The sequence below is a fragment of the Anthonomus grandis genome, chromosome 22 (assembly GCF_022605725.1).
Source record: "Anthonomus grandis grandis chromosome 22, icAntGran1.3, whole genome shotgun sequence".
Classification (NCBI taxonomy): Eukaryota; Metazoa; Arthropoda; class Insecta; order Coleoptera; family Curculionidae; genus Anthonomus; species Anthonomus grandis.
In genome coordinates this window covers 37,180,693-37,206,687 of record NC_065567.1, presented here as the reverse complement: position 1 = coordinate 37,206,687, position 25,995 = coordinate 37,180,693, and the positions used below count along the sequence as shown (strand labels likewise).

Genomic DNA, 25,995 nt, shown 5'->3' with positions numbered 1-25,995 from the left:
TCAGTGTTTTGGCTGGCGAGCTAAATGGACTTCAAGCAAACATTAAATCTTCTGCTCCCTTGGCTTTATTTATCCATTGCTGAGTACATAGGTTAAATTTTGTTCTGCAGCAAGGCACTAAACAAATCCATAAAAGTAGTTTTTTTTGTACTTTGTTGGGTATACCAACCTACTTTTATAATTCAGCAATGCGCGCTTTTGTTCTTGATGAAATAGTTGGATGGTGAAATAGACCGATGGGAACTGGCTGGTATACTATTCAGAATCCTTAATTTAGTTGCCAATGAATGGGATGAATGAATGGAAGTTGATTTTAGTATTTCAAATAATTGATGATAAAACTTCAAGTTGAGAGTTCCTAAATTTGGCAAAGGGATTTTTAAAGCATTGCACTGATTTACTTTTTTAAGTGTTGCAAAGTAAGAGCTTAGACTTAACATACTGTTCCAATCAAATCAAAATTACCGGTGAACGAATTCTGAATTAAAAAACGAAGACACATTTAAACATTGTTTTAATTGGCCAAGAAAATAGGGTAATAGTGACAGTGAAGTGGAAATATTTTTTAACTATAAAGTGTTGTACTACGAAATAATCGATTGCATATTTCCGCAATTACCTGCTCTTTTTGATAATCATCACGAGTTAAACTTTCTTTCTTTAGGAGATACTTCAGAACTCAATAATTTTATTAAGAATTTTACCGAAAAGTGTTTTGAGAATGTGATAAAGACGTATCCAAATGTTTTTGCCAAGGACCGATTAATAAATGAACTTAGTGTATTATAGAGGGATGAACAATTTTAAAATCTAAATATTCAACAAATGTTAGAAGTATTCAGAAGCGGATCCACGGGGGGAGAGAACTGGGGGAGAGTTCCCCCACCAAAAGTTCTTGCAATAGGTGCAAAAACTGGCTGGGAGCGGAACCTTTTTCATACCTATATTATTTTCTCATGGCAGTACTACTTCAAGTAACAGTTGTGCTTCGTTATATTTTGAATTCTTCTTTACGCCGAATCAAAACCTGGCGCAGAACTACATTGCTGCAAAAAAGATTGAATGGATTGGCTCTTCTAGATATCAATTACGATATTGAGGTACCTTCAGAAGAAGTGATGGAAAGATTTTCTAAAATGGGCAGACATCGCTTCAAATTTAATGTATAATATTGCTATTAATATGCATAAAATAAAACATAATTTTTCAATGACACATTTATTACCAATAAATGCATTTTAGTTCCCCTCCTAAAATTTTACCCTGGATCTTCGCCTGAAAATATTAAACATATAATATAAATTTTCTTTTCGAAAACATACAAACTTACCTAGTGTTAACCATTTCCGCAACAAGTCAGTTAATTTTTCTCGTCTTAAGGGAATTAAAGCTTATTTAAGGGATTCAACGACTGAAGAGCGTCTTATGGGTTTGTCAGTAATGGCTATTGAGAAGGCAATTCTATTTCTATTATTTTATCCGAAGTTTTATGAGGACATAACAAATAAATTTGCAAATTTGAAAGACTGATGTGGATTTATTATATAAAAGGTGAAAAAAAAATTAAAATGTAAAAAAAAGATTAGAAGTAAGAAACTTTTTGTTCTTATTTAGTTATGTTATACTTGATAATAATGTTTATAGTTAACATTATCTATTATGTTTTTTTTATTTACCTAATGAATATTTTATTTTTAATTTTTTTATTAGTAGGGCTATTGGTGATGGCCTCCATAAAAAAAAGTCAACGAGTCATGGAATAATACCTCTGGTATAGCACCAAGTTGACTTGGAATTTTATTTTTTTTGGGCCTTACATGTTTTAAGTACCACGAGCCGCCACTGGCGTGGAAAATTTTACATTGCTTCTGTTGAACGAGACCATAATTTGAAGCATTGACAGTCAAAGCGAGCAAGTACATATAAAATAACCTAAATTGGGGTCCAAAAGGGCTCTAATTTTTAGGTGTTATAGGTGAAATTATTAAACCAAACGTAACTCTATATCTATATCTATAGATATTCCAAAGTAAATTTTATTATGGAATTAAATATCTTATGGAATTGTTTTACAGAAGTTTTTGTAGTTTTTTTAATTTTCGTTGGGTTGCTTAATGTTAATAATTTAATACATTTAAAAACTAAATTAGAAATATAACAATATGCTTTTTTAAGGAAAAAATATTCGATTGAGTTAAAACTTGTATTATATTCCTGTAGATTAAAATTTGGGAACTAATTTATTGTGGGTAAACTTGTTTATTTCTTATAAAAAATTATTTTTGGAATATTTTTATACTGCTTGCATATAAAAAAAATTAAACAATTTTAAATAAAATATATATTGTTTAAATGTACTCATATTTCAACTTTTTTGTATAGGGGGTGTATATAGAATAATCTACGAAGAAGTTGATGATGGTGATGTAAAACTCTTTTGCTTTCCTTCCTCACAGTCGGATACAGGGGAGGTGGAAGAATTTCGATTTCCCAGAGCTGGATGTCCTAATTCAAAAAGCTATCTAAAACTTGTAGAGTTCAAGTTAAATGAACACCTGCAAATTGTAGATTTATGCCTTTTGGATCTGCAGTTCTCTTTACGTGCAATGTTTCCGTGGATCGAGTATATGGTTAGAGTAGGTTGGACCCCAGATGCGGAATAGTAAGTCATTAAGGTTATTTCAATATTAAGTGTGCACCGTAGTCGTTTTCCACGAGCATTATTATTATTTAATAATAATGCTCGTGGAAATGCTATATTTTAAAATAATTTTTGGAGTTTTACGAGACTTGTTTTGAAGCTTCAAACTCTTACTACATTCAATCGCCCATTGCAACAGTTACGTTGAAAGATAGTAGATTTGCGCTATGATACATGAATTTGTAAAATGCTTTCCATGACAAACGTTTCAGTAAGGAGATGGGTATATTTATTCTCGAAAAATCTAAATTTAAGTGACAATGAAAAATTCTGGACTTATTACTTAGATATTATTATTAAGATCCGCATATCGCCTCAAGAGAAAAATGAAAATTAATTGTAAAAATTCCAAGTTTCTCTGAAAACTTCTACCAAAATTATCTAGGCTAAGCATATACAGGGTGTTCATTTGAAAACTTCCCACCACGGATTTATCGAAAACCACTGTTTAAATAAAAAACACTTTCTAACCTAAAATTACTTCACCCCCTTTCACCCATTGCCCCCCAGGGTCATCCCCTTAAAAATTTTAAATGGCAAGGAGTATGGAGTAATAGCTTGTTTAAAAGGTCTTTCAAAGTCTTTTATTTTGACGTTTTTTAAATCGGTCGATTCGTTTTCGAGAAAATTAGAAAAATCTTTGTTTATCTTAATTTGTTCAGATAGAAAACAAAAACATGAAAATATCAGTTTTTATTTCAATAAGTGTTCAAAATGTTGCCCGTTAGGGTTTGCCAAATCTACAATTCGTTTATAATTTAAAACGGAAACTACCAACATACACAGAAATTCCGAAGATTAGACGTGGAAAAAACCAAATAACAACCTGAATTTTTTTCTGCATTATTTTTATCAACACAGATATCCTGGGCGAACTGTATTTATTGTTATACCTGCTTAGTTATTTATAGTTGCTAAGGAAAATAAAGAAATTATTTTGCCGTCAGTTATATTTGTGACAGTCTTAGAATAGTGAAAATTTATTTGTTGAATTGAAGATTTTACTTCCAAAATGGTTTACACACTAGCCGAAAGAGTGGAAATTATTCTAATTTATGGTGCCCAAAATCAATGTGCTCGGCAAACTGCCGTCACGTTTAACGCCAGACATCCGGGAAAGATAACTTCGCATAGGTATGTTTTGGACCTTGTTACTAAGTTTACTGAAACTGGATCTGCTGCAAATAAAAAACGTGATCATCGGCGAATTTTGGATGAAGCTGCTCAAGTTGAAGTTTTGGGTCATTTTGGAATTAATCCTAATACTTCATTACGCAAAATTGTTGCTGCCACTGGTATTTCATTAGGCTCTGTTCACACAGTTACCAAACTTCATAAATTTCATCCATTCAAAATAAAAATATTGCAAGAGTTAATCGAAGACGATTTCGATCGGCGAGTTGAGTTTTGTGAAAAAATTACTGAAGCGATTAATGATAATACTATTCATGTAAAGAATATCTGCTTCAGCGATGAATGCACATTTTATCTAAATGGATTTGTTAATAAGCATACCTTTAGATATTGAAGCAATGAAAATCGTCATGCATTTGTAGAAGGGCATACCCAGTACCCCCAAAAAATTGTATGTATGGGCAGGCATTTTAGGAAATAAAGTAATTGGGCCATTATTTATTAACGGAAATTTAAATGGAGACATTTATTTGGATATGATGGAAAATACCATCAATCCGCTTATCACTGAATCCACTGAAAACCAAATCGATGATGATGGAAACCCTATACTTGATCCCGGGATTATCCCGAAATCCCGAAAAAAGTCCCGAACCTTACTTCATTTTTCGAAAATTCAAAATATGAATGAATTTGCTAACCAAATTGGGTTTGGGGTCAGATTTGATGACAAAAAATAAAAATTTAAATGCAAAACATGAAAAACATTTTTTATTTAACGTACGAAACTCAAAACAAATAAAAATGATTTCCAAAAATTTTAATAAACTTTCTTAAAAAATAACATCTTACAAATGACTTATCATAGCAAAAATTAACAAAATAAAAACTCATTAATTAATATAATATGATCGTAACACAACCAAAACTAATTTTTATCTGACGTCTAGAAAAATATGAACAAAAAAATATAAATTCAAAACAAAAATAAAATTAAATTTTTCAACTTATAACTAAAAAAAAACACATCTTGTTAAAAATTAACAAAACAAAAACTATTAACCTACTGTTTTTTAAGACTTATTCTTATTAATAAAGTTAGTCTAATGTCCTTTATTACTTTCAAAATATGATCGTAGCACCACCAAGGCATCTAAAGTAGAATCGGCCAATGTAGACCTTAGCTTAGTCGCAAAAGCTCCTGCTGATGAAGAAAAGGATCTTTCTGCTTCAATGCTTTCATAGCATGCTTGCAAATGTAGCCCACGAAGCCCTCCATTTTCAAATAGGTACATTTCCTGCTTTACCATGTCTAACAAAGTATTTGCGCTTCCTTTTTTAGGCGGAGATATTTTCGATTGGAGGATCGATTCTTCTAGTGCCTCTTTTAAAGATTTTTTTGGATTTGGATCTGTGTTAACAAAATTTGATAGTGGCACATTATCTTCTTTTTCGCTGTCGTCATCGTTATCGCTATCAATATTTATAGTAGATGGTATGTTTTTTCCAAATTCTTCGTCATCTTTGTAATAAACTGAGCTGCTATAATATTATAATCTGGAGGTTTGAAAAAGCAATTTTTATATCTTTCCCTGTTGGGGTTCTGTAGATAGTTCATTACTCCGGACATTAAAGTTCGTCGTTCTTCTATTCTAGTTTTTAAAGAAGTTTTTTCACTAATTGCAGGATGCCATGATTTGAATTAAATTCGGTCTGAGTTGTCACCTCAATAAAGTCTATATATCCATCTTGATTCTCTTCTGTTTCTGACTCTAGTTCACTGTCACTATTTTGATTGTCATCTTGTTCGATTTCAAAAATGGGTCCCTCCTTAACTTTGTACAAGATATCTGATATAGCTAGATGAATTCCATGTGCAAAGCAGAGCTGATGCTGGGGTTTTATTAACTTTCCTATTTTTTTCATCACACTAGCTCCGTCAGTAGTAATGCAAAAAATTTCGTTATCTAAACTTAAACCATATTTGTTAATCCCCTCCTTTACTGCAGTTATACAAGCTTCTGCCGGCATCGAACCAAACAATCTGACTAAACCAATATTCCAATATTGTACACCGGAGCTGTGAATATTTATGTTCATAAATCTTTTATTTGCTGTTGAAGTCCATTCATCGAAAGTTAAGGAAAAATGTTTTTGGCTGGTTTTTTGGTTAAATTGTTCAAGCTGCAAACCATATAGTTTTTCGATTTTTTTATTGTATGCAACAACCAATAGGGTTGTTGCGAATAGATGCTATGGATGTGGGTATATTCAAAAGACCTCTGGCCTCAAGCGAGTTTTTGTAAGGTCTATAAGGTCTACAGATGTAACAAAGACTCTAAATGGCAACCTGTCTCTTGCAGTCATGCGAGCAAGAACAGCATCCAGGGAGTTATTATTGTCAAAAAAAAAATCAGAAATTTTGCTCTGTTTTTGCGGCCTTCATGTAAAGCGTCTCTCTTCTGAGAAGTTGATGGTTCTTTTATCTGGGTTGCATTTAAGTGCGCGGATTTAAAATGGACATGCAATCCTTTAGTAGATGCACCTTTGGTTAAAATAATCTTGCCGCATAATTTACACTTTGCACTCTGTTTATCCTTATATATAAAAAAATTAGACCACATGGAATTTTTGTCATTATTTTTGGTAGGGTGTACGGTGTAACAGGTCCACTCTCCATATTTTACAACCACACGATAGGTCAACGCCGCCAGTTAATGTTTACCTGGATGATTACAGAACCTGTGGATTATGATTATTTTCAAACAAACATATAAATCAATAAAAATAAACGAACCTTACACAATATAGTCTACATCCCTAGTTTATACAACAGTTGAATTGCCTTCCAAAAAGTTCTTACAATAAAGAACCGATCACAAAAATTAATACGAATAATACGATCGATAAGGGTTCAGCCTGCGGCACGAATTAAAGCAACACCACTTATAATATTGTTACCCCTTGTAATATTGTTCTATGAGCAACACTAAGTGTAAGTACCACATCGGAACCGTGTCGCCACCTAAAACACCCCCTCTCGACCCTGTCTGACTGTGGGACGTTGCGTGACGTAAGCGGCAACGTTTACATGGCATTTTTATAAAGATTTTGAACTTCCTTAATGTAAAGAAAATTTTCGGGATTTGCATTTTCGGGATCCCGGGATTTTGATCTAATATTATGTTGCGGGATCCCGAAATCCCGATTCCCGGGATTGAAACCCCTACTCGATACCCCTTGCCATTTAAAATTTTTAAGGGGATGACCCTGGGGGGCAGAGGGTGAAAGGGGGTGAAGTAATTTTAGGTTAGAAAGTTGTCCCCCTTGACAAACCTTTTGACGTATTTCGGCGTTTTTTTTTTAAACAGTGGTTTTCGATAAATCCGTGGTGGGTTTTTGTTTGGTTTCAAATGAACACCCTGCATATTTTAATATATAATTTTCAAAATTCATTCAACGTGTTCTTAATATGAATTGTTTGATACGTCAAAGTATGAAATATATACCGTTCGTGTAAAAAGTTGACATTTGCAAAAAAAGGAGTGTTTTACAAGAAGGATGAGAGTGCGAAGTTAGTTTAAAAATGCTTATGTTACGGCTTTATCATCTTCCAGTATCAAATAGATTACAGTTCAAAAAAATAATACAATCTACTAGATTTTTTTCTTAATAAATATTTATTCATCAGATTACAATAAATCTGGCACCGAGGCCTTGGACTCAATTTCATTTATATTTTCAAAATAATACAATCTACTAGATTTTTTTCTTAATAAATATTTATTCATCAGATTACAATAAATCTGGCACCGAGGCCTTGGACTCAATTTCATTTATATTTTCAATTGGTATACATTTTTTTTATATACTGGTAAACCGGAGAGTCCTGTCCTTTTTTTGTATGTGAATAGTTAGCTCTAACGTTAACTCTTTCGTTTGTTGTTATATTATACCCATGACAATCCTTATTTAATTATTTGTCAAACCTAAATTATAGCGATAAAACGACGATTGATATTACCCAAAATAATAGCTATTTTGTTTTTGGCATACTGCTTTATTAATGATTAATTTCCTAAACATGAAATAAGCAATATAGTAATTATTATTATGTTTTTAAGTAATTTTATTTAATACTCCGTTCTCTTTGTAGCATCTGGGTTCAACTTCTGGACCGTCGTCAGCAACATCTAGAACTTATTATTCTTTCACTCAATAATTTTAGTCCAGATCTTCCATATTTTAGTCATTCAAGTCAACAAACTGTTTTATCGGATGAACCAGTAGTCCAAGTGATATACTCCCAAGAGTCGCAATATTGGATCAACGTTCATGACTTGTTATACTTTTTGCCTTCTAACGAACACGAGGTGAGTGGTCTTTTAATTCTGAAATAGTATAACACGTCAGTCTAAAATGCTTTGCTATATCATAACAAAAATTGTCATACATTTCATCACAATTTTGTTTTCTTTTTAAATTATTATTATTAAAACTTTTAAATTATGTAAACGATTTAATAAATTTTTGTACTCTATTGTTTATTAAATAGTGGCAACATCTTTACATTTAAAATATTAAAAATTTATTATTTGTTAAGTGAAAATACAGTAAATAGCAATTTTAAATGGTAAATAAGATATTAATGCTGATATACTGAACTCTTGATTTCTGCCCTCCCGTCGATTTTTTGTAATTCGAATCGTATCTGAATATCGATTATTTTTCGTTTTCATGCATGCAAGTCATGTATTTATTTATTGTATTATTTTTATGCATCTATCTATCCATTTACTTAAATGTACTTACGCCGATTTTTTACGATTACCTTAATAGTCCTAATTAGTAATTACCTTAATTAATATAAATGTTGTATATATGTAAATAGTTTTGTTAGCGTCTGAGCTGGGAGCAGTGCTGTACGACTATAAAATAAATATTCTAAACCTACGACGCCAGCTCTTAACATTAAAAAAGCATAGTAGACGTAAATAAGTAATCTTTGAGACCGAATACGAAACGATTTTAAAGATTGGACTGGACAACGCAAAGACGACAGGAGAAACATAACGTGAATGTTTTCGCAAAACCGAACTTGACCTGACAATAACTAGTTATAGTTAATAGTTATAGTTCACTAGTTAGTTTCCAATTTTAGCCGATATTTAATTAGTTTCTATTTATAGTAAATTTATTTAGTCAAATGCTTAGAATTTGGAAAAGGAATTTTACTGACTGTAGTTTGTGGAACAGGTCATCTTTAGTTCTTATGGATAATAGTCTTGTCAGCCCAACTGTAGTACTGAAAGAATTGATATTAGTATTGTAGTATTGGATTTCACCTCTCGCCTACTATTCCAAATACATTTTTTCTAAGGGATATATCCAAATATACTGCTCGTGAAGCAATAGTCAAGAATTCAACATAAAAACTCTGAAACTAGAAAGTGACTTAATCAGCTCAACGAGTGATGATGTGTGAGTTGGTTAAGGCTTATGTGGTTACCACTGAACCCAAATCATTCATAAGCGCATAATTTAATTATTTAAAAAAATTTGTCAAAATGATTAGGAACTCGCATTTGTTTCTCGAAATACTATAGTTTGTCATGCTTTTTAATGCTAAGGCCTTGCTTCGGAAGGTTTTATTCTAAGGAGCTTAGGCCTACGATGCGGTCTATATTTCATACTTACTGCAATTGTATTGGCGTTAAAAAAGAACTTGTCGCAAAGTGAAAAAGTTTGGTTTAACGGAAATTTAACCAAAAATGATACATCATTTTTTTCCCTTTTGTGTAAAAGTAGTATTAGTTTATGTATTTTTCGGATGGTTTGTTGCGTTATATGGCGCCGTTTGTCTTTTTGTTACTAATGTGCACACTAACCGTTTATTATAGTTTGGACTGATTTTTGTTTAATTGGTTTACTGCTGAGTTGAATATGGGATGAGACAGAATTTGAAATTCTACAGCGTACAATTAGTAATGTTCGTCTATAAAGCTTACAGATTATGTAAATATACAGAACTTTAAATCGGTACAAGAATAAAAAAGAGACAACATATGTGTCTAATATATCATTATATATTATATATATACGATCTATAGTTCTTTATATATTTTTTAAGGGCTTGTAACTGACTTGTCCCCCTTAATATTCAACGCATTGGTAAACCAGTTAATTTTCTAGCTGATAGTTGTGTTTTTGGGAATTTGTCTATCATGCATTTTCTTATTTTTAATTCATTTTAGCTTGGCTTTGTTTTAGTTTGTGGTTAGTTAAATTTTAAGTGGCTATATTTTACGAAATATTGCCTTTATAAACCAAAGACATGGGTTCCATATAGCTTAAGGCCTAAGGTATGATGTTTGTATATATAATTTAACTATTTTTACTAATATTTTTACTAATTTTGTTTAACTTCTTTAACCGATTTACATTCCAAAATTATATATTTCAGATTAAATTTATATGGGCAAATGAAGATTCTGGTTATAGACATTTATATTTAGTAACATCACAAATTTCTGCACTCAAAATCACAAATGGAGTTACGGAGAGCATTCAGGTAAGACAAAAAGTAGATTTCTACATTTCATTCAAATATCCATTATCACAAGACCATAGACACACAAATCATGAGTGTGCTGAGTGGCCCGCTAATACACGATGGCGTAGGATAGATACAAATCTGGTCTACCTGGCCACATTTTTTAATAGAAAATAATGGAATGGTAAATTATTAATTAGAAATGGTGATTTCAGTTAGTTCTATATCTAATCTTTATACATCTAAATATTATCAAGTATGTGGTGTGACAAATTGGTTGCATCAATCAACACTAATTCTTTTGAATAAAATGTGCTTATGAACAAATTGATATTTAAACCAATATAAACAAATTTACAAGCAAAATTGCTAAATCGGCTTAATTTAAAGTCGAATTGGTTTCAAATGAAAACATCAATGTCTAAAGCGGATATCAGTGTGGTTTTTTTTTAATTGGATATACTCTATTATATTGCATAGTGAACCAACTTCAATTTAGGAAATAAATCTTTTATTCATGAATCATCTTTATTGGAATTCAAGTAACAATTCCATTCCAGTCCATGAATTTCTCGTTTTTTTTCTCCCCCTGACCTCTTGATCACAAAAAACTGCAAGTATCATGAATTTACGGCCATCCTCCGCTCTTTTTGGGCACTCAACCCATAGGTCTTTCAAAAAACTTGGACTGTACCTTCAGAAAATCTCCAATACCAAATTGGAATCTATTAGCGCTACTAGCCGGGACTCGCTTAAAAATGAATTTGTTTTTTTTTTTAAATAAGATGTATAATCTAAGAAGATGCCTTTATACGTTAATATATAATATTATAATATTTTATGTACATAAGTACGTACAGTGGCACTAAAATGATACTATAAATGATCATTGGATACGTTGGAAATTAAAATTTTCTATTTTTTTTTATTAGGTTTTTGTCAGTAATAGACGGAAGAAACTCTTGAATTTGAAGAATGTGGCGGGAACCTCAACTAGACTATGTAGAGTTATAAACTCTTCTAGAGAAAAAAATAGGTTTAAATTAAACCTGTTTGTTTCATAATTTTTGTATTTTTTTGTCGCTTTGAAAAAAAAGTCCAACGAAGGTGGGTGGAGCAACCCGTTACAGTGCGTAAGCGACAGTCAGGAGGCCTAATTTCAGATAATATTATAAAGAAGACAACATCCGCGAAAAGGACTTTTCCAACAATTCTTTACAGATATTATATTACAAGACAGTAACGTCTCATCTAAGAAGTACTTAACTGAGCATACCAAATTAAAAAAAAAATCATATACTTCAAATACAAATACTGATGAGTCGACAGATTTGAAGGCAAAAGTATTATGATATTGTATATCACATTCAAACTTTAAAACTTTTTTGAATTGAAGCTTTAAGTTTTTTGAACATTCCTCGATGGCCGTATAATGAAAAATCCTAAATTATTAAGTGTACTCTAAACGATTAAAATTATTTTGTTATAACCTTGAGTTAAGTATTATTAATTAATTTCCAAATAAAAGGAGCTATGAAATATCCATGTCCTTATAATGTAATATATAAATATTTTCTAGCATTTATCTTCCGTTGTCTGTCAACGAATAAGTGTAAGGATATATTGACCTGTTATGTATATCTACAATGTCAATATTTCCGATTAACTTTTGGAATAGTTGGTTAACATAAGATGTAAGTTATGTCCCGGAACGGTTTACTTAAAGGTATTCGGCACCTGTACTAGAAATTTCTTGAATTGTATAATCCTATATTAGTTATAAGTCAAGTTCCGAATATCTGTTCCGGAATATTTCCCCATCCATATATATGTATATACATATACATATCTTTTGTAAAAAAATGTTAATATAATATATATCATTTTATATCCGGGATTTTCATTTAAATTGTTTAAAGCTGCAGTCTTTAATATATAAAAGATAATGGCTATTTCTGGTAGTAACAATATTTTTTCTTCAGCCCATAGATTGTGCTCCAAAAATTCTCTCAAAAATCCAACTAACGAGTGGCGAGTGGGAGGTTCTAAGCCAGAACATCTGGGTTAATCTGGATAAAGAATTAGTTTATTTTATGGGGCTTAAAGAAACTCCATTAGAAAAACATTTATATGTGGTATCACTAAAAAAACCAGGAGAGGTAAGACTGTTAACGAGGCCGGGGTATTCCTACGCAGTGGAATTCAATAGGGTAAGTGTATATTATATTGGGCTTATCGCAAACAAATTGCTACTAAAATTCCCTAAAGTATCTAAATAAATACTTTCCATTAAGCATTGCATAAAGTAATGATATTGAGAAAATGACTCTTCTAATGTTAATCAAGTTATAATTTTAGGATTGCTCTTTATTGGTTACGGTATATAGCAATATACAGAAGCCACCGGCGTGTCAAGTTTTTAGGGTTGATGAGAATGAGTGGACTGTAGAAGGGGTTACCCTAACGCCTTTGGGTTACTTGGTAGAATCCCCTGGTGCTATATGTGAAATGTACTCACCTACCCTTTACACATATGAGATACATTCAGGTAAACTACAATATTTTTTAAACTTCTGAAAATTTATAATAGGAATGTGTAAAACAATAATTTACTGATCTGTTGCTTTTTTCATACTTTTTTTTATTTGTTTTTATGACGGGTCTTAATTATATATTTTAGGTCAGATATTATATGCCATGGTGTTCAAACCCCATAATTTTACTCCAGATAAGAAATATCCTACAATCCTAAACGTCTATGGCGGACCGGAGGTTCAATTAGTTTCCAATACATTTAAGGTAATTTTATGCATTGTAACATATTTTTAGCTCATTGATATTTTAAATCGTACACTATGAATTTCACTATTTTTAAACTTTATTAGTTCAACAAAACAACAAATAAGCAGAAAAAATTCCTGGACCATTTATAATATGATCATTATATTTATTAATGACCTTTGCTGTATTTTTTTATGGTTGGTAAATGGTTTGGAGCTTAATATTAAAAAATGCTTAATGCTTTCATTTCGTCGTTCTCTCAGATTAGCTGTAAATCATCACACAATAAAGGGGTAGCTCTGGAATCTGTTACTACCGTTAGACTTGGGTGTGTTACTGGCAGTAAAGTAGTAAACTATTGTGTTTCACTAAAACAAGATTCTCAATAAGGGTATGCGTAATCTTGTTTTTTTTTGTGCATAACTCTGGTAAATTGTTCATCTTTTGTTTTAAGATGCTCTACTTTTCTCGCCTGTGTAAAAAACATTTCTTCGTTCCCTAGGTTTCAGGGCTGACATTAAAAATTTCCCGAATTTTCATACTATTTATGAGATAATGTAGATACGATATTTAATACCGATAGTCTTAGAGTTCGTTCGAATTTACTCGAAGTATTTTATTTTATAAAATACTAGCCTAAACTTCTAACTCCGCTCGCGTGGAAGTAAAACGAAGTAAAAGCCCTGTAAGAAACCAATATTAGAAAGTTATTGCATTAGTGTATTTCTAATATTTTTTTAACGTCTGAAAACGTACTGTAAATGAACCCGCGCATGACCGTATCGATTCTGAACATTCGCATAATATTATTGCAAAATCTACGACGAATCCTCGGCGATTAAAACTATGCCTATAACCTTCCTTGGGCAAAAACACATGTTCCCATTTTTGTATTATGCCGTATTCGCAGCGTGACGTATACGCAGTTTCGACGTGATCAAGAAGACTTCAAGGAGGAAGTATATCTCCATCGATTAATACTACTTCACAGGAAGCTTCCATAAAAGCCAATAGGATGCTGAAACGTCGATGAATGTTGCGCCCTCTGAATGTCGAGGAGTAGTACTAACCGGAAACGAAAATAAATTTGTGAATAATAATAGCGGGAAAAAATTTAATTATGGCGCCAAATTTGAATTTTGGTCTATTATACCGTGCACTTAAAATTAATGGAAAATGTGTGGTTCTTTCGGAAACTGATAGTCAGATTGAAAAAGTGTCAAATTGGGACTTTTTTATCTCCATATTAAACAATCCTCCATTTATCAGTTTTTCTATCTACCTACTATAATTTCTGAAAGACCCATACATTTTTTATTATATCACATTTTTTATAAATTTTTTATTTTATAGATATATAGATATAGTCTGATTTTCAGAAATTAAACAAAAAATATTCACCATATGTGTTACTATATTATAAAAAGATATTATCGCAAACAATTTACAAGTTATACAATAAAAAATTATATACGCATAAAATAAAAAACCATTTAACATTAAATAAAATTAAAAATTCGTCCAAATTCCACAATGTATAAACTTGCAACTTAATTAGGAACGTTGTATGAAGAACAAAGTCTGTAAAGTATAATTTATACAGAGTGTTACAAAAGGTTATGGTAAATGTATAAAGTCAATAAAAATGTAATAAATTCCCGAAGGATTTACTCCCTGCTCAATTCAGAAATAATTCTTATGGTAAATATTATAAAGTAAATAACTGTCAATAAATTAAAAATTAAAGGTGTAAAAAGGGAAAAATTACAGCACCAAAAAGAAGAAAGCAAAGTGCATGAAGTGGGATTTATAAAGAGTGTTACAAAAGGTTATGGTAAATGTTTAAAAGTCAATAAAAATGTAATAAACTCACCAAGGAATTAATCCCTACTCAATTCACGAGTAGTGTTACGGGTTAACCGAAAGTATGGCATCTGGTTTAAGGCTCCTTCATGAATTGGGCATTAAAATAAATGTCACTTACATAGAAATTCAAATAGAATTGTTTATTACTAAGATTTTCAAGGCTTAAAAATCCGAACCCAAGTATTAAACATATTGGGCCTTTTAAAAAAACATGTCATCTGTAACGACAGCTTTTCTTCGAATCCAATTCTCACTATTGTTGTTTACATTTGCACTTATCATTTTAATAAAAAAAAGTTTATTGCAATGTCGCCAATGCCCTCAGTTCGTTTACAACAATATAATTAACTGCTTTTTTTAAATTTCCTGATTCCAGATGTCAGCACGCCCAAATGCAAACACAGCTGGCACACAAACCACTAAAAAAAATTTGTTCCAAATATAAGAATATATGAGAGATCAATTTTTTAAAGATTTTTTCGGAAAATTTGATTAATGAAAGATAGTTTTTTGGCAAAAGTGAAATGAAAGCCTGTGCAGGCTAAGGAACTATTAAAAATGGCCGCATTTTATGTGACATAATTTGATGCTTGACAGTCCGCGCCCCCTTGGTAAAAGCAGTAGTTTAGGTAGTTTTGGATTCCTAACGCCATCTAAATTTCTAGGAGTTGAAGCTTCTTAGTGTACCGTAAATCGCCCAAGCTTTCAAGGCTATATATATATCTCCTATGCATTTCCTTGTCTAAAGCCGATCTACGGGAACCAGCCCGTTTCGCCCCACTCTCGCACTCGTTTCATCGCCTGTTTCGTTTCTCTGTCACTCCCGCTGTCACATGTTCTTTGTCCGCATGTTTCGCGCTTGTAGACATGTTGGTTTTTATTTACATATCCAAGGCGGGCGTTGCGCACTACGCTACTGCTCAAATCCCCGTCCGAGAATAGCATTGTGGGGATAGCGAACTTGCCACCACCGGATTTGGCCCACCCAGCACAGGCTCTCCCCTCCTTGCAGTGTTAGTGTGCGGCCACACATAAAGCTGGTAGCAGAGAATGTGGCGGAGAGTACTTCGGATACTGGCTACACATGTCTTATTTTAATTGTAGTTTTCCAAAACTCAATACGAAATAACCTAATACGCGCGAAAATATCATATCAAACAAATTTGCGCTCCGCTACCATGAACTTAATAAATATACCTGGACTGCAAATTCAATGAAAAGTAAATGACCACTAGGAGGCCGCCATTTTGGGTGATTGTGTTCTTTCGATGTTGGTCACTCTGACAAATTTCAGTTGTGCCAATTGTAGGGAAATAAAACAATTAAAGTTTTTGAGAGGTTATGTTTACAAAAATACATAATAGAAAGTTACATTTGGTTAAGAATTTAAGATAGTTGCGTTAGATCTGTGATTTTTCTTGTACTTCTTTAAGAATTTCGTTAAAATTTACGGAAGAAAGTAATCCTCATCTAAAATGAGATAAAGTTTCAATCAACTTGGGATAAATGCATGCACTTTAAAATATTTGTTTTTATTATTCTGATAATCTTGAACCTGATAAATCTAAACTTGAACTTGAATCTTATAAATCCTAATACCATGAAATCTTCATTTAAATTTTTGCTTGTATTTAGTTAACAAATTCAGTTAAAAATACTTTTATTTTCATTCTATTTTTACTATTACGACTTTTACTTTCCTTCTAAGTACAGTGTTTCCACATTTATAGGTACAACCATCTATAAAAATCAAAATATAGTTGATTTTACGAGGGTTTGTAATTAGCAAGGGTTTATATAGTACAAATAAACAACTCTATATATTATTCTATCATAAATACAGACGGACAATTCACAATAATTCGATTTTGAGAAACAGTGAACCAAATACCTTTAAATAAAGATGGTGATACATTCGTTCTTTTATTCACGTATTAAATAAGGAGGAAGATACATCGCCTGTTCCAGAAGATATACCCAAGCGTCGTTTACAAATCGCCAAAAACTGAGCAATCCGCTATACACACATGTCAAACGTCAGCGTCGCCAACTTCATTACCGTCATTTAATATATTTTTTGTTGGCAACACTGAAAATGTTCAGAGTGACCAACATCAAAAGGACACAAACACTATAAAAATGGCGGCCACCAGGCAGTGGTCATTTTTGGGTATCGTGGCCATATACATTAGCAGTCCAGATATATTTATTAAGTTCGTGTCCGCTACCAGCTAGCAAGTACGCGTCCTTCCGCCGTATATGTGGTTATACATATTTAATATAAGGCAATTGAAGGCTATACTCTCCGATCCGCTGTCCGCATTATGTGTGGCCGCACACTTGGGCGTGATGTTGGTTGACACTTCCGTCATACTTATATATATATATATATATAGATTGATTAAATGGAATTTATTACTGCTTTGGGATTGTGGAAATATTTACCATTCAATGTCGATATCAATAATCAATATGATCCTGTTCTGTTTGCCTTTTCATCATGCTAATTACGGTTTGTTTTCTCCAATCACCAGAATAATGAGAGCATTTAATGGATTTAATATTGACCCCTTCGAACTAAAAGACAAATTGTCAGCTTACATTTTACGTTTTTGTATTTCCATAACATTAATTATTTATTATATTCTTTATAGTTTCCACTCACTATTATGTACTTATACAAGTATAAAACTTGTATAAATTAGTACTGCCATGGAAACAAATAAATAATACGTACACGTAAATGTTAATTACTGCTTCTTAGTTTGATAATCTTGTTCGATCATATGTTCGGTCTTGGCCATAATGACATACCAATCCTAAAATAATATCCACCTAAACCATTGATAAGGTCACTTAATTTTTAACATTTGCATTTACATTATGTTACAGGGTATGCGACAATTAAGAATGCATATGTTAGCTGCGAGAGGGTACTGCGTAGTTGCAATAGATTCACGGGGTTCTCAACATCGTGGTATTCAATTCGAAGGTTTCATTAAAAGCAGAATGGGAACTGTAGAGCTTAAGGATCAAGTTGAAGTTCTAAGGTGGCTGGCAGATACGTTGGGTTACATTGATTTAAATAGGATTGCTATACACGGATGGTCTTATGGTGAGTAAAAATCTATAGGGCGTGTTCGTTTGACGAAATCAAGCAAAAAAGTTCCTATGAACGTATGTCCTAAACGTCTTAGATTTTACATTACAGGTTGGTAAAGTGTAAAGAAAAAAACTTACTTTTTTTGATGAATTTGATATTCTGAAAATTGGTACACAGTTTCTAAGCATGCATAACGTTTTTCGTATACACAATTTAAATTTTTATATTCGCCATTGGCGTTCATGCGGGTTTTGAACTAAACATTTTGCTAAAAGAAAAGGGTACGCCATTCGTTTTTCTTCAACAAAAAAAATATTTTTGAATTCTTTATTTCTTTTAGAGCATATCTGGGCTCCTGGTAATTTTTCGCCTTATGCACGGTTTTCGTATAAAGAAATAAAAATCATTATTGTGGATAGCCATAACGCCTAAATCTGATTATCTTAATCAAGTACTACTCTATTTTCAGCATTTTTTTTAAGTTTTCTCGATAAAACTTTTATAAAATAAGGTAAAACTAGGGTAACATATTTATTAAAAAAAGCAAGTTTTTTTCTTTCAACTTTACCACCATTTAGTGTCAAATCTAAGATGTTTAGGACATATTATGTTCATAGGAACTTTTTTGCTTGATTTCGTCCAAGGAACACGCCCCTGAATTTTGTCGCAATTAAAAAAAATATTCTGTATATTGGAGGTATTTATCAAGTAATGTAATTACGAGTTTTAGTTATTTATGCAAATACCGCTTTTGATCACTTTTTCATTAAAGATATTAGATTTAACTTGTACGACATAAATTTTATTAGTATTTATCTTGTAATCCTTTTTTTAATTTGAGTATAAAATATTAACATTAAATATTTATAATATATTTAAGGATAGTATTATGTACTAAGTTTTTCTTTCTAGCTCTAAAGCTGGGGTACCTAAGAACCCTTTCTTAGCTTGGTTTCAAGATTGCGTTCTATTTTCAACACACGTTTTAACAGTCTGTAAGGTTTTAGTAGAGTTAACCCATCGGTTTTAAATTTTCATAAATGCTAATTTTTGGTAATTCACTATAAACAAATACGCCCATTCCACTGTTTGTGTTATTAAACCTATTAACTATTTCAGATTAAGTACTGTTTTCTCTTAAAGTTTTATGCCTGGGTACATTATTTATGAGTATTTTATCCATTTTTTTCCAGCAAATTGTTTTTTTGTTTGTTTGTATGTTTAAGCTTATCCACACACCTGACTTACTTTTAGGAGGATATCTAAGCCTAATGGGTCTTATCCAGTACCCCGAGGTTTTTAAAGTGGCTATAGCAGGTGCTCCAGTTACAAACTGGAATCTTTACGACACTGGCTATACGGAAAGATATATGGATTTGCCAAGTCACAACTTCGATGGCTATCAAGAGGGATCAGTGTTAAAATATGCGCATAAGTTCCCTGATGAGTAAGTAGTTTTTTTTTATTCAAAGTTAGGCGCATTTAGTTGTGGTTCGAATCAATATATTGATAGCATATAAATTAAATGTTAATCATAACTATATTTATATTTTTTTAAACCATGGTATATCTTTGTAGTAGTGCTTTTATTTTTTAATTAATCTTTTAATATTTGAATTTTAATATTTTTGTATACTCAGCTAAGTTCACTATGAAAGTAATTGCTACTAGTAATTACAAAAACTTAGTTTTTGGTAAAATATTTCTCTAAGGAATCAAACGATGTTTGAATCAACAATAAGTCAATTTCCTTTTGAGTATTATCGTTATATAGTGTATTGCATAAAATATCAGTACGAAATAGTTTTAGTTACCTTCAATATAATAAGCGTAAGCAAATCTAAAGATTGAAATTAAAATGTTTCAATAGTATACCTGTGAATAACATATAAACGTAAAAAACAAATTGACTTATTATTATGACCAAATACTGGATCTAAAATATTAAATCTGAATAGAAAGTTATATTTCAACATTTTATAACAATTATATATTTTTTTCAATTTTAGGGAAAATCGCTTATTAATCATCCATGGCTTGATAGACGAAAATGTACATTTCTGTCACACGTCTCAATTGATAAATTGTTTGGTAAAGGCGGGTAAACCATACCAATTGCAAATTTATCCGAATGAGAGACACTCATTGCGCCACCTGGACTCCAGTAAACACTACGAAACAACGTTTTTATCGTTTTTGCAAAATTATCTTTAGAACAATGTTTTTTAAGTTCATGTTTTGGAACAGTTCAGTATATTGATGGCCGGTTCGCCTACAGGTTTCTAAATAATATTGATTGGAGCGAATAATGTGATCTAAATATTGTCAAAATATTGTATTAATGACAAGTACAGTTTGGACCATAAATTAACATCCAGCTAGGATTATTATTTTAGTTGCCAGGAAATAAATACATCTGCTCTCTGCATACATTTAATTACTAGATATATTTAATAATTTTAAGCGGAAAACTATGTTTTTATTATGTGGAAAATTATTTTATCCTATATGTATCTTACTTTATGGTCGGTACTTAAGAAGTAGCAACTGATAGGCATAAAAATGAATAGGCAATGACAGCTGGAAAACTTATTAGAATAACGCAGTGCGTTTGAAAATGTTTTTTTCATTAAATTATTTTATAATATGTTTTAGATCTCAATATTAAGTTAAAAATTCAAACGAAATTGTTTTTTAAGGTACCATTGTTTTTCGAGTACTAAATGTTGATATTTCTCTGGACTGGTAATATCATATTTAGCACCATAATTATAAAAAATTAGTTGTTATTTAATTACAACTGGTATTGTTTTTTATCCCTCGATCAATTACCTATAATGATCATGTTTGAATTACATGATTTATGGTATTAATTTACGCAATTTTTGTTAAAAAGTACGATAACTTTTTTATTAACATGTTAATTTTGACATCGATATTTTGCAAATTTACAAGTGCTCTTCGAGCGAACTTAGCTTTTTTAATTAAAAAAATATTCTTTATATAGTCAATAATTATCCATAAATTGATTTTCTATTTTATAATTTATGTTTTATTGTATTAAATTATATTTACTTTATATAATTAAATTATAAATTGTTTCAAAACATGGCAGTTTAATTTAAAACTTAGGAAAGAATTTGACTATTTGTTAATGTGAAAGGAAGAGTTTGTATAACAATACCCTAGCTGCTTCAATGATGTTTGCTTCTCAGTTCAGACGGTTTTTTTTTATCCAATCGAAGGATTTACCAAGAGGTTGAACATTTAAAGAAGATTTGGATTCTATTATCTTTATATATTTTGGTGGTCACATAATTGGATCATTTTTCTTACCTGGAAGTTTAAACGGAGATACTTGTTGGAGAAATGCATCAATTTAGTGCTGAGCGAAATTCTGGAAAACGACCAACGTTATTTGAGAAAAACCGTTTTCTAATAGGTGGATTAGTTACAAATGCTTAAAACTAAACATTTTCACGTAAGTAAAATGACCCAATTTTTCTCTCCATTGATTTTGGGGGGACTGCACGGATCTACAAAACCACATAACTAATGAATTCTTTTCAAGAAACAACACATGACGCCTATTCTTCACAATATTCGTGAATATTTCTACATTAAATTTTCCGTAAACCTACAGCAAAAATTTTAAAAGTGAAGCATTACTTTAAAGAAAATATAATACTAATTCAATCAATTTTAAAAAGCACATCTGGGAAAAACATTATTTTCATAATTGGATATCAGGTATAAATATCGAGTCAGAATCGGATGAATATTGAGTAATTTCAATAACCAAATCATAATTTGAATCGATTACTAGTAGGTGAAGTACCTTTTGGTTGGTGTACAAATTTTCAACAAAAGCTGTAGTAAAGTTAAGTTTTAAGTAAAGAGCGATTTTTCTTTGTTTTCGTTTTACAAAGTGTCCTTTTGACAAAGTCACAGCCATGATGATGGCCTATGGCTGAACGCGCTAGACAGAAATTGGTAAATTTTTTCTTATGCTGAATACGTGGTTAACTAAGTCTATAACTTACTAGGATGTCAATGGGCTTTATCTCGAGGGTGACGTAGACCATAATTCCTTAAAGAATGAGAGGGTGTACAATATACCCTATTTCAATTTTATAATTACATCAAGACTGTAGTTAAATGTTTACAGAAAATTTAATTGCACCATAATTTGATGGGATATAATTTCTAGACAGTCCCTGTAGGTAATCATATAAAAGGGGTTTAAATAAACATAACCTTATGAAAATGAAACTGTTGTTGAAACAACCGTATAAAAGGTTGTTCATATATTTTAGTTAAGATGTGTAATGATAACCGTATTCACACTGAATTTCAATTCTTGAAAGTTCTATATTGGTAAATAATATAGGACAATAAATAATTCAGTTTATTGAAATATGTTATTTTATATTAAAATAATAATTGAAGTATATTAATTTTATTAGAGATGTCCATTTGAAGTCTATTATTTGGTTTTTCATATTAAAAAAAATGAGTATATAAAATCAATTTATTCTTTATTAATTTTTAGTCCAGTCTAGTTTCAATAGATATTTTAAAATAATTGATCCAGTCTTATACACGCTTTTTTTTACATGACTTTCAAATTTAATATTTCTCATTGCATAGACAAAAAAAAAACAAACCTTATTATTAAGATTATTAAAAATCATTACTATATTTATTCAGGTCAAAGGTTCAGAAACGGTCGTGATTAGGTCTCAAGCTAATACCACAGAACACAAATATATAGAGAAGTGGTGGTTGCATATAAACTGATTCTTTTGACAACTCAGCTAGCGTCCTCTCGCTTGGCAACGGAAACTGTTGTAACTAACTTGACACTTTTAGACACGTGTCTAATTGCACCAATCAAAGTGGTGAAAGGCGTGGCCAAATTAAAGCGGGAAATCAAATTTCATTTAATCTGACAATCCTATCTAAAGCAAACGCCTACTCAAAAAGGTTACTCATGGAGAAAAGGGTCTTTTTGATTAGGTGTTAGCATCAGATATTGATCCGAACAAAAATAAAACTTTTCAGCTTTAGTTTACATATCTATAAATAAGTTAACTTACTGCAATAATCTACGACAGTGTACGACATATCACCAATTGGACAAATGGAAATAAAACAATGTTTTTCTTTAATACATTTATTATTAAATTTTCCTGAAAAAAAAATTACTTAAAATGATATACATAATATACAATAATTTATTATAACAGACATTATATAAATTAGAATAAATCTAAAAATGTTTGAAAGTATTTTGTTAGCACTGAACTACCCTAATTTTAAACAGATTAGAAAAGGTTGTCAAAATCTTTGTGCTATTTTCTCATCATACATCTAAAGGCATTCTTAATAGGTTAATAATATCCTCATTTTATTAACACATAGATTAAATGGAAGATGAAGTATCCTTATTTAATTTTTTTTTATGGTAAACACAAGCACAAGAGGAAAGTCCTATGTCACTCTTGGAGTGGTGCTTGCGCGAAGATATTTGTGGGCATTTATCTTGAATCGCTGTAGGTTGTATGCGTCGGGAAATATGTGAGGTGGAAGCCCGTTCCACAAAGAAGATGTTCTCCAGATGAATGAGTCCCGATACAGCGACGTCCTTGGGGTAGGCAGGTGGACTCGATGTTGATGAGCCGTAACTGCTAGGCGCGTCCTTCTTGCCGGAACAGCCCTGGGTGGAATCAGGCAATAATAACGGTAGAATAAACAGAGATCAGCCACCTTTCTCCTGTGCTCCAGACTATCCAGACTCTTTGTCAGTTCTGGTTTGTCGATAAGACGAATAGCTCTCTTCTGTATAGAATCCAGCAGGTTTAAACTATGCTTGGGTGCAGAGCTCCAGACATGCGAGCAATACTCGAGGGAAGGGCGTATTTGAGCCTTATAAAGAGTCAGCAGCTGTTCTGGTGTATACAGTTTTTTCGTTTTGAAAAGCACTCCGAGTTTTTTGGAAGCCGCCCTGCGACCTCGGCAACGTGGTCATGCCAGGAGACACTGTTGGTGACCTCGAGTCCTAGAAGATGTAAAGATGATTTCATTGGCAATGTTTTCCCTGCCATAACCAGCTCCGGGCCACCAAGGTTAGTTTTCATCGTAAATACTGCAGCCTGCGTTTTTTTAGCGTTAAAATTGACCAAATTGTTATCGCCCCACTCCAAGATTGTTCTAATATCGTTGTTGGTTGAAGCTACTTGTTGCTGCCTAAGATTCTGAGAACTTGCGGCTGTCGTTGGTTTGGCGGACTTAAATGTGGAAATAAGTGTGCTATCGTCCGCAAAGCTGTAGATTGGTTTGACAGTGGTTCCTAGTAAATCGTTGATATATACCAAGAAAAGGGTGGGGGATAGAATGCATCCTTGAGGGACTCCAGCGTTAATGTTAAATTTGTCGGAGAGGTATCCATCGACGGCTACTTGGATTGTTCGTTGTTCAAGAAAACTTTTGATCCAATTCAATAATGAGTTTTGTATGCCGATTGAGGAGAGCTTGGTTAGTAGTCCCTCATGCTACACTCTGTCAAATGCCTTGGAAATGTCAAGAGCGACTGAGCGGGACTCGCCGTGCTTCTCCATCGCCTCCGTCCACAAGTGTGTGACGTAGGCCAGAAGATCGCCGGTGGATCTAAGCTTTCGGAAGCCGTATTGATGATCGCTGATTAGTCCAGATGATTCCAGATATCTTAACAGTTGTTGGTTGACTGCTTTCTCCATAATCTTCGATATTACTGGAACTAGTGCAATCGGGCGGTAATTGGAGGGCATCGTCTTTTTACCCTTTTTGGGTACAGCTTGCACTCGAGCAGTTTTCCAGCTTGTTGGAAATTGGCCCTGCTTATACGATACCGTAAATAGTCTACATAAGGGAGGAGTCAATTCGTCTGCACAACGTTTTAGTATTAGGGCTGGAATTCCATCGGGTCCAGTAGCTTTGTTGGTGTCTACGCTTTTAAGAATTTTATTTATAATTCGTTGGGGAAACGAAATTTCTCCCATCGATGAATTCACCCTTGGCAAATATGGCGGTGTTTTGCCTTGCGAGTGCAGAGTAGAATTGGACGCGAAGAGTTTACCCAGTAAGTTGGCTTTTTCCCTTGCTGTTAGATACTGCGATAGAACCATCACCTGCTGTTAAGGGTGGCAAGGCCGACTTAGCAAATCCTTGACTAACGGCTTTCGATACCGACCAGAAAGATCTTGTTCCATTTGGGCAGTTTAGCAGTTTGTTTTTGATCCTGTTGTTGTGACTCTCTTTGCATTCGTCAATAATTCGGTTGCAGCTATTTCTGGAGGCTAAAAAGTTCCTCCGATTTTCGATGGAAGTATGTTGACGCCATTTGCGATATGCTGCGTTTTTAGTGTTTACTGCCTTTTTGCAATTCAGGGTGAACCATTGCTTGTTGTTTGATCCGCATTTAGTAGAAAAAGGGATATAAGCTTCCATTCCTGCCAAGATCGTCTCTGTAATTTGGTTTGCACATTCTGAGATGTTATTGGTTCTAAAGCAGACTTCTTTCCAAGGGAATGAGCGATAAAATTCCCGAAGACGGTTCCACTCTGCTGATTTATAGTGCCATACTTTCCGCAGCATCGAAGGATCCTGCGTTTTAACCTCCAACTGGCAAGAGACTGTTATCAATTTGTGGTCCGATGTTCCTAGGGGGGCATGTACTGATACTGTGTACGAGTCAGGGTCTGAAGCCAAGACCAGATCTAGGAGACTCGCGAACTCGCCGTCTTGATCGGGGATTCTGGTAGGTTCCTCCACAAGCTGCGTAAGCCCGCATATGGTGGCAAATAGCTCATCCTCTCG

The 25,995-nt window shown here is 32.5% G+C and overlaps 1 protein-coding gene across 2 annotated transcripts in view; it reads left to right on the top strand.

Annotated features, from left to right (window-relative positions):
- Nucleotides 1–21,091, top strand: part of LOC126748407 (dipeptidyl peptidase 9) — a 36,261-nt gene extending 15,170 nt beyond the window's left edge. The window contains exons 7-15 of one of the 2 annotated variants that reach the window (XM_050457634.1): nucleotides 2,383–2,662; nucleotides 7,992–8,208; nucleotides 10,299–10,406; nucleotides 12,371–12,598; nucleotides 12,747–12,936; nucleotides 13,069–13,187; nucleotides 17,928–18,150; nucleotides 19,393–19,585; nucleotides 20,148–21,089. In XM_050457634.1, the coding sequence (XP_050313591.1) occupies nucleotides 2,383–2,662; nucleotides 7,992–8,208; nucleotides 10,299–10,406; nucleotides 12,371–12,598; nucleotides 12,747–12,936; nucleotides 13,069–13,187; nucleotides 17,928–18,150; nucleotides 19,393–19,585; nucleotides 20,148–20,352 (1,763 nt within the window). In that variant the 3' untranslated portion in view covers nucleotides 20,353–21,089. Of the gene's footprint in view, nucleotides 1–2,382; nucleotides 2,663–7,991; nucleotides 8,209–10,298; nucleotides 10,407–12,370; nucleotides 12,599–12,746; nucleotides 12,937–13,068; nucleotides 13,188–17,927; nucleotides 18,151–19,392; nucleotides 19,586–20,147 lie in introns of both variants that reach the window. The other variant, XM_050457635.1, reaches the window with a different exon arrangement.
- The last annotated feature ends 4,904 nt before the right edge of the window (nucleotides 21,092–25,995 follow it).